Source organism: Ahaetulla prasina, chromosome 2 (assembly GCF_028640845.1).
Source record: "Ahaetulla prasina isolate Xishuangbanna chromosome 2, ASM2864084v1, whole genome shotgun sequence".
In the NCBI taxonomy this organism is placed as follows: domain Eukaryota; kingdom Metazoa; phylum Chordata; class Lepidosauria; order Squamata; family Colubridae; genus Ahaetulla; species Ahaetulla prasina.
In genome coordinates, this window is record NC_080540.1 from 117,680,060 (window position 1) to 117,695,948 (window position 15,889).

Genomic DNA, 15,889 nt, shown 5'->3' on the forward strand with positions numbered 1-15,889 from the left:
CTGTTGCTCATTGCTCCCAGAAGCACGAAGCTGAAGCCTGAAGATGACGAATGAGACTTCGTCGAAACGTCGCCAAGACACTTCCAATTTTACACGGGAGAAAACCCGAACAACCAAAGACCTATATACAAACACCCGTGAAAACCTCAGAAAACAAATATATAAATATATAAATATTTATATTATATTAAATATAATATAAATATACATATTAAATATAATTAATATGTACCTTACTTAATTTTGTCAGTATATTTGGAAGTTCATCTGCAAGCAGAGAAGATTGCATACAACTGCCAACTTGCCCAGGGCCAGTTTTGGCCAGCAGGCTCAGCCCAAGAACAGAAGTACTGATTCTGAAATAAATCTCTTAAGAATCCCAGAATTTTGTCATATGACCAACAAGACAGTTCTTGTCACTATTGGTGAGAAAGAACATTGAATCTACCTTTAGAAAGAAGTTAGATATCACATCCTCTTCAGACAACTATTGCTTAAAAATTGTAGACCTAGCTATATCATTTCCCTGACTGCTTCTTTTTAAAAGTCACTTTTTGATTTATATAATCATAGTTTACATTAGAACTAACGAACAGTGTCATAAAAGTATCACCTAAACCAGTATGTCAAGATTATCACAATAAAGTAATTCATGGAAGCCCAACAGCCACTCTAAAGATTAATTTTATGATCCTGTGAATCCATAGGCCCAGAGCGCGGGAAAAAACCAGCTCCGGCCTTGCCTACCACTTAGGAAGCCGCACCAGGCTAGGAGAGGCTGGCGTGGTCCTGACAGCACTGCCACTTGCTCTGCACCTCAGCGCAACTAAAAGGCAGGCAAAGAAATGGCCCATGCCCAAGGTGCAAGAGGCTGGCACGGCCAAAAGAGCTCCACAAGTTGCCAGCGGCGAGGGACTGAGTCTGCTGCACAGCTGACAGGCGGTAATTAAAGTGGAGCAATGAAACCGCACCAAGGTTCCAGGAGGCTGGCACAGACCTGGTGGCTCTCCAGACAATCCGCCGTAGTGGAGAATGGCTGCAACAATTGGGGAAGTCAGCCCTCTACACAGCCCCCCCAAGTCCAGCGAAGTTCCCGGTGGAAGGGGGTGGGTGGGAGGCGCCGATGTGGGCCACCCCCCGGCTCCAATTCATAGGCACGGACAGCCCTCCCCAGCTGCAAAAGAAAGTAGTCCAGCACAATAATAAAAGCCACACACAAGAAGAAAATAAAAATAAAAATAAAATAAAATGACCAGAAGTCCTGGGATTTCCAAGGCTTAGCTCACAAGCTCTGGAGCTAAGCCAAAGGTGTCCATAAGCTGAGACTGAGTTGAAAAAACTGGGGAACGTCACTAGGGAGGTGGAACCTCAGAAAATTCAACTCAGTCCATAGAGCAAGAGCCTAGAATAACCCATCCTGGCACCTCCCGTCAATACACTATGGAGAATGATAGGTTATTTAATTTCAAATATTTTTGTTGTCTATGAAACTACTGTACACTCAATTTCTAACAGTGAATTACTACTACCTTTGAAACCCTCAGCCATGATACAGCAGCTTCATAAAAAATGAAGGACAGGGCAATAGATTTAAGAATAAAATTAGTGTCCAAGTTCTCAACACTATAGTCTCAATTGGAATCAGAAACTGATTTGGCTCAGAATCAGCTAGTAGAGTAAATTATCACTTTTATGTGGTTTTAATGAGAGAACTTCCTTAAGCTAAGCTCAACTCTTGGTGATTAAATGAACTTCTCAATATTGTTTCTTGGTACCAGATGGGAAAGGTTCACCATCATTTTTAATGAGGTTTTTTTTAGGACTAATTAAAGTATTAACTAAATCCAATTCTGCTCATCCTTTCAAATATTTGAAGTTGAACAGATACTGTTAAATGCTGTGACCCCCTAGCTTACTTCTAGCTACAAAAGACCCTTGAATACTATAGCCACTTGGGTTAGAACTTAGTTATCTTCATTATTCAGTACTATGAACATACTATAGTATAAGATGATTGGAAAAGATGTGGCAAAAATGGAGGGAAAGAGACTGAGCTAGTGACCCATTACAAAGTTAAGAATGAAAATCCAAAGTCTTCTCAGTTGAAACATTTCAATATACAGTATATATTTACAGATGTGAAGGTGTGATTAAACAACATAGAATAAAGAAACTCTAGACTTTTCCATTTTTTCCTCCAAGGCTTTTTATCTTATTTCTAAAACATGGAAAAACTAAATTTTTGAAAAAAAAAATCTCCAATGAAATATTTATTTGTAGAATTAAGACAAGGTGCTCAAATACTACTACCCTTTACTCACCCAAAATATTTTTTATTCAATTGTAACAGGAAGTCTTTTACCTAGGTTTCTGCTGCCAGCATCATGAGGCATACTACCTTATTGCAAAAGAAAGGAAGAAGCTTTCAGGGTCTGGTTTTGATCTAATGCCGATTTTTACTAGAGGTTGGTAGATCTGTTGGGTGAACAGGTGAAATAAGGAGTCCCCAAAGAAAGTTTTTGAAATGGCTTAAAATAAATTCAGTTAGTAAATTCAATTACTAACACAGCAAAGCGAACTTACACCAGGAAAGAGAAGTATAAAAATGAATGCAATAGATTTCTTCCACCCACCCAAAGGTCTGCAATTTTTTTGGAAAAAACTATCAGGAAAATATAATTTTATATTTCTATAATTTTATATTTTTATTCTATACATTTCCTTGCAATGGGAGACTCAGGCCTATTATCATTGACACAATCTGTTTACCTCAACCAAAGCACAATAAGGAAAGGGATGGTGGAGTTCTTTGCTTTCAAAGAAAAGAAAAACTATACCTATAAATATGCAGGACAAAATTGACTGAGGGAAAGTACATTATTGATCTCCAACAAGACAGCAGCTTGAAATAAAGTGAGGAAGCCAGTGGGATTCTTTCTTCTAAATAAGGCAGCAACAATCTAATAAAATCAGTTCTCCAACCAGATGTCCTTTAGTATGTTGATTACAATTCCCATACATTCTAATCAGCACAGCTATTAAAGATAAAGGTTCCCCTCACACATATGTGCTAGTCGTTCCCGACTCTAGGGGGCGGTGCTCATCTCCGTTTCAAAGCTGAGGAGCCAGCGCTGTTTGAAGACATTTCCGTAGTCATGTGGCTGGCATGACTCAACGCTAAAGGTGCACGGAACACTGCTACCTTCCAACCAAAGGTGGTCCCTATTTTTCTACTTGCATTTTTTGCGTGCTTTCGAACTGCTAGGTTGGCAGAAGCTGGGACAAGTAACGGGAGCTCACCCCGTAACACGGCAGCACTAGGGATTCGAACCGTTGAACTGCTGACCTTTCGATCGACAAGCTCAGAGTCTTAGCCAACTGAGCCACCACGTCCCTCTGCACAGCTATTAGGCTGGGGGATTATACCAGACTGAATATGACATATCTGATGAGCATCCAGGTTGGGGAAGGTTAAGAAATTTCAAATACACTAAATGATATGGAGTTTGTCTGGATGTGTACAAAATATTTCATGAACCTATATTAAAGTGGTCAAGTTGATTTTATTAAGCAACAGATGATATTAGAGAAGTTAAATGAATTTAAAATCTTTTAAAACAATCATTAGATGATTTAATTCTATATTTGTTAAATAATTTAAAAAGTCTGAGGAGTATCTATGATCTTGTTTCTTTGAAAGTTACCTCTTAATTCTTTAAAAACTAGGAATCATATGTTTAACTTAAAAGCATGCAGGTTTTAAACAACATAGAACGTACCTGCTCACATTTTCCCTCACTTAACAGATCTCCAATAGAATAGATACTTAATTGGCCGAATGTGATTAGACACACAAAGGATTTGTCCAGTGGTGGGCTCCAACTTTTTTAACAACTGGTTCTCTGCCCTAATGACTGGCTGGGTAGGCATGTGACTGAGTGGGCATGGCCAACTCTATGTCACTTGTGTGGGTGGTACCTGTTTGGGACAGGCAAGTTTGGGGAGGGAATCCAGGGGTCTTGTGGGGGAGAGGAGGAAAAAATATCCTGTGTGTGTGTGTGTGTGAGAGAGAGAGAAAGAGAGACTGCGTCAAGCTAGACTGGGAAAGCTGGCCGCGAGAGGAAAAGAAGCTCAGTAAACTGGATCTAGATACTTCCCGGGTCCCCTCATCCCAGAAGCAGCAACCTTGCACTCTCACCTCTCTGCTAGCCCCTTCTTCGCATGGGATCACCTAGTAGCAGAGACGGAGAGGGAGAAGGGGGCAGCAGTGGCCGCTAGCATTGAGGGGAGAGTCCACACGAAACGCCGCCCCTTCTCCCTCTCCATTGCTGGGCAATCCCGTGCGAAGAAGGGGGCTAGGAAAGAGGGGAGAGCGCGAGGTTGCTCCTTCTGGGAGAAGGGGACCCAGACATATCTGGGTCTGGCTCATCCGGCTTCCCTGCCTTTCACAGCCAGCTTTTTTGGGCTGTTTTCAGGCCATTTTTTGGGCTGTTTTCAGACTGTTAATTGGACTGTTTTCAGTCTGATTTTGGACTGAATTTTGGCCCAAAAATGGCCTGGTTTTTTAGCATTTTTCAGGCTGTTTTCAGGCGGTTTTTGGAGCCAATTTTGGATGGAGAAATGTCCTGAAATGGCCCGAAAAACAGTCGGGGGCAGGGCCAGCTGGCGGTCCAATTTGCCAGTTCTCTGAACCATGCAGAATCGGAACAACCGGTTCAGGCAAACTAGTCTGAAACAGCAGCAGCCGACTTCTGAATTTGTCTCTGTATTACTACATTACCCTGCAAATTACATGGGATTTTTCCCCCTTCCCATCTGAAGAGACCTGCTAAATTATAAAATTTAGGAGAAGGGGGGGGAGGGCTTTACAATGGCTATATTTTTCCCAGTCAGATATTTTTCTAGCTCTCTCTTTGCTCTCTGTATTTCCAAGCAAATACATTTTTATTTAGACTAGACTTTATCAAAATTTGTCTTTTTATTGCTCAGCCTATTTTATCTGTTTTACCCTCTGACTTTTTGACTTATTTTCATATCTTTTTATATTGTAATTTTATGTACTTGTCATTTTCATTTCATTGCTAGTTAGCTTAAGTTTATACATAGAATACAAAACGGGAATAAAAAGTATGAAAGTACATTGAAAACATTTTGGAAGCAGTAGAATGCAACCTCCAAGATCTGCAAGTGGCATTGCATATCGCCCAGAGGCTACCATATGAGGAAAAATTATGCACTGTAAAGATTGCTTGGAGGTGGGAGATACTTCCAATATAGTGTACTGGATTCCCTGTATGGATTGCCAGTGACTATGTAGGACAGACGTGGAAGAAGCTAACCACCAGACTGCAAGAACACAAAGGAGCGGTCAGATGAGGAGACCCAAACTCACTGAACTCACATTGCAATGAACAAGGACATATATTCAATGTTGCAACTACTAAGATTGTTGAACAAGCAGGTACAAAAACAGCCAGGGAAGTGATTGAAGCCTGGGAAACGGGCCCCTCATCGGTCAACAGGAATGCTGATTTACCACCAGATTATCAAATACTTAGGCAGTGAGAGCTTGGAAGCAGAAGAAAACAGCCAATGACTTAATAGCCTGCCATCAACCCACCCAATCAACAACTAAAAAGCCACATACAACCAGGCACCATATAAATACCACATACAGAGTAGTCCAAAGCACATACTCTATTAGAGAGAAATTCCCTGAGGATGGGCTCCCGCACGAGTTCGAAAGCTCGGAAAACTAAACCTCTGGTACCAGTGACTGAACCAGATTGGATCCTGCAACATCATCCATGTATATTTGCCTTCATTTGTAATAAAAAATACATTTTGGGATTGTAGAAAATCCATACTGCACCAAAACAATGATGTACCATAAGCCTTTACAAAGGCAAAGATAGACTGACTATCCATTTAGTCACAAGGGGGCTAATGAAACCTACAGTTCAATGGGAAAAGGTTCTAGGAAAGAAAGGACTTAGAAAAGATGTGAATTGCTTATATTCATGTCCCCTAATGCTGCCAATCATGAACTTCAATTTTCAGAACGCCTATGCAACTATTCTCTACACATCTAGAAGTTACCAAGTTTGGGAAACAAGGGTAGCTTAAACATTGGAACATAAATTATATTACGAGTTATTGAGAAAACAGATCATACTTCATTGTGATGACTTTTCATAAAAGTGTTGTATTATTTGCTTCGTGCAACTTTCTCCTATAATCTTCTTAAAAGATTGTGGCATATACAGTAGTTCTCATTTAACATCCACTTGTTCAGTGATAGCGCCAAACAAGGAGATACTTACAATACTTTTTTATAGTTGTGACCAGTACTTTCTCCTATGGTCATGTGATTGTTATTTATAACATTCAGTGCTGGCTTCCAGTAGGTAAAATCAATGGGGAAGCTGGCAGGAGATTGCAAATGGCAATCATGTGCCTGCAGGAAGCTGTGACCATGTGGTATTCATCTAACAATGGCAACTGCGTGACCAGAACTGCCACTATAAATCAGCGCCATCACATCATTTATTTATTTATTTATTTATTTATTATTCGAATTTATATACCGCCCTATCTCCCAAAGGACTCAGGGCGGTTCACAGGCATATAAAACATCAATATACAAATTAAAATAATCATTAAAAAACTTATTCTAATGCCCAATTATTAAAATAGAAATATAAATATTAAAACCAGTTTAAAACCCCTATAAATTTAAAATCTAAGCCAGTCCTGCACAGATGAATAAATGTGTCTTGAGCTCGCGACGGAAGGTTCGGAGGTCCGGAAGTTGACGGAGTCCTGGGGGGAGTTCGTTCCAGAGGGCGGGAGCCCCCACAGAGAAGGCCCTCCCCCTGGGCGCCGCCAGACGACACTGCCTAGCTGACGGCACCCTGAGGAGTCCCTCTCTGTGAGAGCGCACGGGTCGGTGAGAGGTATCTGGTCGCAATAGGCGGTCCCGTAGATAACCCGGCCCTATGCCATGGAGCGCTTTGAAGGTGGTCACCAAAACCTTGAAGCGCACTCGGAAGGCCACAGGTAGCCAGTGCAGCCTCGCAGGATGGGTGTTATGCGGAGCCACGAGGCTCCATCTATGACCCGGGCAGCCGCTTTCTGGCCAAACTGTAGCCTCCGGATGCCCTTCAAGGGGAGCCCCATGTAGAGAGCGTTGCAGTAATCCAGGCGAGACGTCACGAGAGCGTGAGTGACCGTGCACAGGGCATCCCGGTCCAGAAAGGCGCAACTGGCGCACCAGGCGAACCTGGTGAACGCTCTCCTGGAGCGGCCGTCAAATGATCTTCTAGAGACAGCCGTTCATCCAGGAGGACGCCTAAGTTGCGCACCCTCTCCATCGGGCCAATGACTCGCCACCGATGGTCAGCCGCGGATTTAGCTGACTGTACCGGGTGCCGGCATCCACAGCCACTCTGTCTTGGAGGATTGAGCTTGAGCCTGTTTCTCCCCATCCAGACCCGTCGGCCTCCAGACACCGGGACAGCACTTGATAGCTTCATTGGGGTGGTCCGGTGTGGAAAAGTACAGCTGGGTGTCATCCGCGTACAGCTGGTACCTCACACGAACCCACTGATGATCTCACCCAGCAGCTTCATGTAGATGTTGAACAGAAGGCGAGAGGATCGATCCCCGCGGCACCCCACAAGTGAGGCGCCTCGGGGCCGACCTCTGCCCCTGTCAACACCGACTGCGACCGGTCGGAGAGATAGGAGGAGAACCACCGATAAACGGTGCCTCCCACTCCCAATCCCTCCAACCGGCGCAGCAGGATACCATGGTCGATGGTATCGAAAGCCGCTGAGAGGTCTAATAGGACCAGGGCAGAGGAACAACCCCTATCCCTGGCCCTCCAGAAATCATCCACCAACGCGACCAAAGCCGTCTCCGTGCTGTAACCGGGCCGGAAACCGGACTGGAACGGGTCTAGATAGACAGTTTCATCCAGGTGCAAGGGAAACTGATATGCCACCATACTCTCTACAACCTTCGCCGCGAAGCGAAGGTTGGAGACCGGACGGTAATTACCTAAAACAGCCGGGTCAGGAAGGCTTCTTGAGGAGGGGCCTCACCACCGCCTCTTTCAAGGCGGCCGGAAAGACACCCTCCACCAAAGAAGCGCTCGTAATCGCCTGGAGCCAGCCTCGTGTCACCTCCTGCGTGGCCAGCACCAACCAGGAGGGGCACGGGTCCAGTAAACACGTGGTGGCATTTAGCCTCCCCAACAACCTGTCCATGTCCTCGGGAGCGACAGGGTCAAACTCATCCCATAAAATGTCACCAAGACCACCCTCAGCCGTCTCACCCGTATCACTGCAATCTTGGTCCAAACCATCCCGAAGCTGAATGATTTTATCGTATAGATAACCGTTAAACTCCTCAGCACGTCCCTGCAACGGGTCATCCCGCTCCCCCTGGTGTAGGAGGGAGCGGGTCACCCGAAACAGGGCGGCTGGGCGGTTATCTGCCGATGCAATGAGGGAGGAGGCGTAGCTACGCCTCGCTTCCCTCAGTGCCACTAGGTAAGCCCTAGTATAGGACTTCACTAGTGTCCGATCAGCTTCTGAACGGCTAGACCTCCAGGAACTCTCTAGGCGTCTTCTCCGGCGCTTCATCCCTCTCAGCTCCTCGGAGAACCAAGGAGCCGGTTGGGACCTGCGCCGGGTCAGAGGCCGCAAAGGCACGACACGGTCTAAGGCCCCCGCCGCGGCCCGTTCCCAGGCCGCAACAAGTTCCTCAGCCGAACCGTGAGCCAGACCCTCAGGAAATGGCCCAAGCTCCGTCCGGAACCCCTCCGGGTCCATCAGGCGCCTGGGACGGAACCAACGTGTCGGCTCCGTCTCCCTGCGGTGGTGAATGGCGGTCAGAAAGTCCAGATGAAGAAGAGAGTGATCTGACCATGACAAAGGTTCAGTGACTATTTCCTTTAAGTCCAGATCTCTCGACCACTGACCAGAGACAAAAATCAGGTCCAGAGTGCCACCCCCAATGTGAGTAGGGCCATCAACTACTTGGGTCAGGTCCAAGGCCGTCATGGAAGTGATGAACTCCCGAGCTGCCGTCGATGACGAGCCGGACGATGGCAAGTTAAAGTCCCCCATGACTAAAAGTCTGGGGGTCTCAACTGCCACCCCGGCCAGCACCTCCAGGAGCTCGGGCAGGGCAGCTGTCACACAGCAAGGAGCCAGGTACGTGATCAGCACACCCATCTGATACCTATGACCCCATCTCACAAAGAGGGATTCGCACCCGGCAATCTGAGGTACAGTGGTCTCCCTCGGCTCTAGACTCTCTCTAATCACAACCGCCACCCCCCCACCCCTACCCTGAGCCCTCGGCTGATGGAATGCACGGAAACCCGGCGGGCACATCTCGACAAGGGGCACTCCCCCTTCCGTGCCCAGCCAGGTTTCCGTAACGCCTATAAGGTCCGCAGCGCCCCCCTGAATAAGATCGTATATTAGGGGGGCCTTATTAACTACGGACCGTGCGTTTCAATGTCATGCTTTATGACTTTGTCACTTAGCAACATAGTTCTTGGTTCCAAATACCGTACAGGGCAACCTCTACAGGGCTACCTATACAATCTTATTCTCTGTCCCATAGTAACTGACTATTAGGTGGATGACAGACTGTTTATTGTTGCTTAGCCTTTAACTGTCTTAGGTCACACGACAATATTATTTGAGGCATTGTCTCCCACAATTATATCTACCCACCTCATTACCATACATCTGGCAGGAAAGGCATACTCTGCTTCTCATTTATTAGGCCAGGGGTCCCCAGTCCATGGATTGGCACCAAGCTGCAGCATGCCAGAAACTGGGTGGCATAAACAAACGAAGCCCCATCCGCGGGATACAGGCAGCATGCAAAACAATACGCCCTGTGGTCCATGGATAAACCTTTCTCCACAGAACCAGTCCCTAATGCCCAAAAGATTGGGGGCTGTTTTATTAGGCAATGTCATCCGGTGGGGCCCAGAAAGGTATTTTTTTCTGTCATGATACCCATCTTTGGAACATCAATCCAACGGAAAATTGGATTGGCCCCAACCTTGCTGGCGTTTTGTAAGGTCTTAAAGACATGATTATGTTAAATGTATAGCACACACTGTAATAGTTACATTGAGTTGTTGGCTGTTTTATTTTCTACCTAGGCTGTCAATTATGTGTATATTGTTTTAATTGATATATGCTTTATGGTGTTTTAACTGTTGTTACCCATCCAGGAGTGCATTAGAGATGGGCAGCCATACAAATTAATCAAATAATAAATAAATAAAATTGAAGCTAGATTTATAGAGTGCAAGATGTGCAAAGAAAAAAAATTCAAGCTCACTGAATGGACATCTGAAAAACCAACATATTTCCACAAGGCTTATCAGAACCAATCAGACAGAGTATCACATTTTCTCAAGAGAGAATAATAGACTCAGTTGAGGGAACTTCAGTGAATTTAAGAACCAAAAAGAAAAAAAAGTATCGTACTTGTAAACTGTCTAATTGTTAAACATCAAAGAAATTACACAATTTGTCAAGTCTTAGCCCTATAAATGAGCAATGAAGAGAAAAATTATCTCAGAAGGCACACAGAAATCACCTTTTCAATTCATATCCCTAGATTCAATAAGATTTTATTCCTGGATCTTTTGCCTCATATGACCTCCTCCCTTTCTGAACCTGCTCTTCATGTACAACAGGCTCAAATGCAGGAAGAAGTAGGTACCAATGCCAAAAGATTAAAGGACAAGACATCTGGCGGCAGATGTTCTACAAGCTTTATTTTAAACTAGGTGGCAATAAAAAAATCTTAGTGACAATTTTGTTTTAGCATGTTTAAGCATCGAAGTTTGCATTCACTCCCTTACTACTTAAAGGAGTCAATGAATAAGGCATAGGCATTGGAAGGCCTTGTACACTTAGAAACTAACAACCTACTCTCCAACAAACAATTTGGTTTCAGGAAAAAGTTATCATGTAACTTACAACTTCTCCACTGCAAAAACATATGGACTTCAAATCTAGATCAAGGCAAATCAATAGATGCAATCTACATAGACTTCTGCAAAGCTTTTGACTCAGTAGTACACGATAAACTTCTCCTTAAACTAACATCCTATGGCATCTCAGGACCCCTCCACAAATGGATATCTGCTTTTCTGTCTAACAGACAACAAGTGGTCAAAATTGGCAATGCTTTATCAAATCCTGTTCCTGTCAAGAGTGGCGTTCCTCAAGGCAGCGTCCTTGGACCAACACTCTTTATTCTATACATTAATGATCTTTGTGACCATATCTCAAGTAATTGTGTTCTCTTTGCTGACGATGTCAAACTATTTAACACCACAGACAACACTTCTATCATTCAAAACGACCTTGACCATCTAACCGCTTGGTCTAAAAATTGGCAGCTCCAAATTTCAACCAGCAAATGCTCAGTCTTACATATAGGAAAAAGAACCCTAAAACTAAGTACATACTAGATGGACATTACCTTACAGACGACCCCATCCCGTTAAAGACCTTGGAGTTTTCATGTCAAATGATCTAAGTGCCAAAGCCCACTGCAACTACATAGCAAAAAAGCTCTAAGAGTTGTAAACCTAATTTTGCGTAGCTTCTTTTCCAAAACACCACACTACTAACCAGAGCATATAAAACATTTGCTAGACCAATTCTAGAATACAGCTCACCTGTTTGGAACCCTCACCACATCTCTGACATCAATACAATTGAACGTGTCCAGAAATATTTTACAAGAAGAGTTCTCCATTCCTCTGAAAACAACAAAATACCTTATCCCACCAGACTTGAAATCCTAGGCTTAGAAAACTTGGAACTCCGTCGCCTTCGACAAGACCTAAGTTTAACTCACAGAATCATCTATTGTAATGTCCTTCCTGTCAAAGACTACTTCAGCTTTAATTGCAATAATACAAGGGCAACCAATAGATTTAAACTTAATGTAAACCGCTTTAATCTAGATTGCAGAAAATATGACTTCTGCAACAGAATCATCAGTGCTTGGAATACTTTACCTGACTCTGTGGTCTCTTCCCATAATCCTAAAAGCTTTAACCAAAAACTTTCTACTATTGACCTCACCCCATTCCTAAGAGGACCATAAGGGGCGTGCATAAGCGCACAAACGTGCCTACCGTTCCTGTCCTATTGTTTTTCTTTTCTTCTTCCTATATATGTTTATATGTGTATATACTATATAATCTTTTTGTATGATGTTGTGACAAAAATAAATAAATAAATAAATAAATACCTACTACTATCCCATCGTATTTGAGAGCATATGCACCAAAACAAATTCCTTGTGTGTCCAATCACACTTGGCCAATAAATTCTATTCTATTCTATTCTATTCTATTCTATTCTATTCTATTCTATTCTATTCTATTCTATTCTCTGAGATAGGCTACTCTAGAAATCAAGACTGAGCCAATGAGATAAATGAAGGAAAATTTCAAACCAAATTAAATAAAAATGGTAACCTAAGTCACGGATGACAAAGGAAACCATAAAAACACCATCAAGATTATGTCTCTATGGTGTTTCATCTGCCTTGAACTGAAATTGCTATATCAAAAGTCAGAATAGGTACTCAGATTGAAACACAATGAAGTGTTTACAAGGCAGGCGAGAAGAAGCCAAAGATTAGTTATCAAGGTGGGAAACAACGCTCGAGATATTAAAGGGTAAAAAGAATTTGCTACTTTTTGCTACTTAAAAGTGGTCTGTCTGCCAATGAATGGAAAATAACCAGAAACACGCATTATTCTCAGATACATATTAAGATAAGCCAGAGGCCATTATAGAATTGCTAAATCGTTGATTGGGAGCAAGTGGAAGTAGAAATACGAAAAACAAATATACTTTTTCACCCATATGCCCATTCTCCAAAGCATTACTACCACAGAAAAAATTTAGGTTAGAAAACGGTATATGAAACAGAGTTCCATCTTTGTTTTCTTTTTCATAGCAACGCATAAGCGGCTTATCACCTTTGCATGGAAACACGTATTTGGGGCCTGTCTTCCGTTTTCTACGTGGCAAGTTATTTATATATTTATCTGAATCACATTTTCATATTCCATGCAGATTACACGTAGAGTATTGGATCAATAACAGTTAGCTTCTAGTAACAGGATGGCCAAATTTGAGCAAACAAATCCTGTGGATTTTAGAATAAAATGCTACACAACAGTAAGCTCTAGTGTTATTAAGTAACCTACCTACCTTTAAAAACTGGGTAATTTGATATAATGAGGTGGTTCCGTATTTAAATCCAGAATGGCCTCCACAGTAGTGGTATCCATATTTATGGGCTAGACTGGGAGAGATCAGAGGCCTGTTTTAATGTTCTGCTCCATACTCAGGCATTAATACCTTCACATGTCATTATTAAAGAGCAGCAACATCTCTAAAGCTTCATTTGAGGAGCGGAGCTGTTGGAAACTCTGCATCAATTCCCACTCCCTTGGAAATCATGCTCAGTTTGTCAACTCACTTTGCTTATTCCAGGCAGCAGTATGCTCTGATTCAAAGACAGCCTCTCCAGAGCTTGGTGCTCCTGCATCACTCCATGGCCCCCAGTAAAAGATCCGCCCTGCAAGATTCTCCAGTTTCTGTAGCGCTGACATGTTACTCCCGTTGTTCTTGTTGGAGTCTTGACTATTTATTTCAGCTCCATAGCTCATGTTTCTCTTAATTTTATCAGTAATTCTTTTGTCATTCCCGGTCTGCTCTCAGAGCAAACACAATCAGGCAAGCTCAGTCAGGATTTAGGAGAGCACTTTCTTTGATCATTGCTATTTACCCACTGGTAGAGGCAAGCAGGGTGTTTTTCCTGTCCCAAAATGTGAAGTGGAGGCTAAAGGAAGCAACTGGAGAGCAGACACACTTCCAGCAAAGCTCTTTACATTCCCCTTCAGCTGACTGATACAGACATTTGGCTTGAACCGATCGCTCTCAACTTCTAACCAGGACAGAATTTCCAACAAACCCACCTCCCTGGACAAAAGCACTCATGTCAGTTCAGCAACAGCTACATTGCTCTCCAGGGCAGTCATCCATAAACATGCTAGATTTTCCCAACCCCCACTATGCCCACAAAGGCTCCACGATAGTCCATTCCATACTGAAAGCTTGATCAGTTATACAGCTGGTTAGAAGGAGAGTGGCAGACAGATCTGATTAATACAGAAAAAGGGAGGTCTGCCAGATCGAGGGTAGCAAAGGCCATGTAATAAGGCTTAAAATAGCTCCGAGATTCTTTGTATCTCATTTGCTCTCAGAGTTGAAGGCAGGGCAAATAAGGATCTCATCAGGTAGGGAAGTACTATTTTAAAAAAATATACATTAATTCTTTAACAGGAACTAGTTTCACAGAGGTATTTAAATAATAATAGCAGCCTCAAACAAAGAACTGGTGCAGTAGATGGGACAAAAACTGGGGCAGCCCATAAGATACAAGTACAAATTAAGAGACTGCCCAAGGTCATATTTCTCTAGGGCTCTCTACATTCTAGAGGTGGAAATTTCCTTTTCTAAATACTAAATTTAAATGTAAACAGCTTAACTGCAGTAGTGCTAACCACAACCTTTGGCGTATCTAAGCAATTCCAAAGAAATTACAAGGAATTAAATAGAAGTATGTATCTCTAATGTATGTACCGTATGTATCTCTAATCCAGAATACGCCAACAACTAATCAAATATAAGCCACTATCCTACTTTTGAAATCAATCTGCTGCTTTGATCATATCCCCAAGCTTTAAAAATCATGCTTAAATAAAGTCATCCATAAAAGAGAAAAATGGGTGGGAGAGGAAGGGAGAGAAAAAGATAAAGTATAAGACAGGTGTCCCTTTCTAAAAAAACGGCTTACCAATAAGATTCAGATTAAAGATGATAATTAAATATGACAGTAGAAATCTGAAGACCAAACTGATTAAAGGGCCAGGAAGAAGTCATTACTTTAGCCCTCTGAAGTTACGCAAGATATAACTGACCAGCCGACCAAACAAATATATCCACAGAAAAAGTTGGGTCCAAAACTGGAAACTGAATTCAGAGTCACCTTCCCATGTATTTTGAGGACTGCTGGGTTTAGAATCCATATTACCACCTCCAGATTACAGAGAGTAATCTACAGTTGATCCAGATTCAGGCTGCAAGAACAGTTCTTCCAATATTGGATAGCCCCATCATCGCCAACACAGAATTAGTTTGTAATTTTAAAAAACTGCATGGCAAGGCTGCACTTCTTGACAAGGATAGCATGCAGAATGGCAGAGTAGTTTTGCTCTACTGTTTCAGAAAAAAACCCCCAAAGGAACAGCCTTGAAGCAAGAAGTGGCTGGGCATGGTGCCAACTTTGTTAAAAGAGTTTAAAGGAACAGACACCCAATTTCAGATCTTTACAAACAGACTTAGTTTACAACTGCAAGAGGAAATTTTATACAGTACATCTCAATCACTTTACTATAGGGAATAGGCAAACTGCAGAACGCAAGTCTCCCCAGCAATATCTACACAGCCACATGCCAAACTACAGATCACACTAACAAATTCTGACAGGAGATAGACAGTTGCAAAATTTTGTTTATGGACTAGTGATTAGAGTAACCAAGTAAGATGATCAAAGAATATGACGTGGCTAGAAAAAGGTTATATGTGTTAGCAAGCAGTTTCTGGAATTCTTTGTGGCTTATTTCAACATTGACAGAAATATTAAAATTTCATAATATTATTAATATCAATTAGATTATAAGGTAATGAAGTATCTTGATAAAATTATAATAAACTGCAAAGCAAATTTAAGATACATGTAGTTAAGTATG

General features: G+C 42.6%; 1 protein-coding gene across 1 annotated transcript in view; it reads right to left on the reverse strand.

The window, feature by feature from the left end:
• LOC131189981 (cAMP-dependent protein kinase catalytic subunit alpha-like) overlaps positions 1–14,108 on the reverse strand; it is a 67,554-nt gene extending 53,446 nt beyond the window's left edge. The window contains exon 1 of the mRNA XM_058166708.1: positions 13,555–14,108. Coding sequence (XP_058022691.1) covers positions 13,555–13,744 — 190 coding nt within the window. The 5' untranslated portion in view covers positions 13,745–14,108. The remainder of the gene's footprint in view (positions 1–13,554) is intronic.
• Between the last annotated feature and the right edge of the window lie 1,781 nt (positions 14,109–15,889).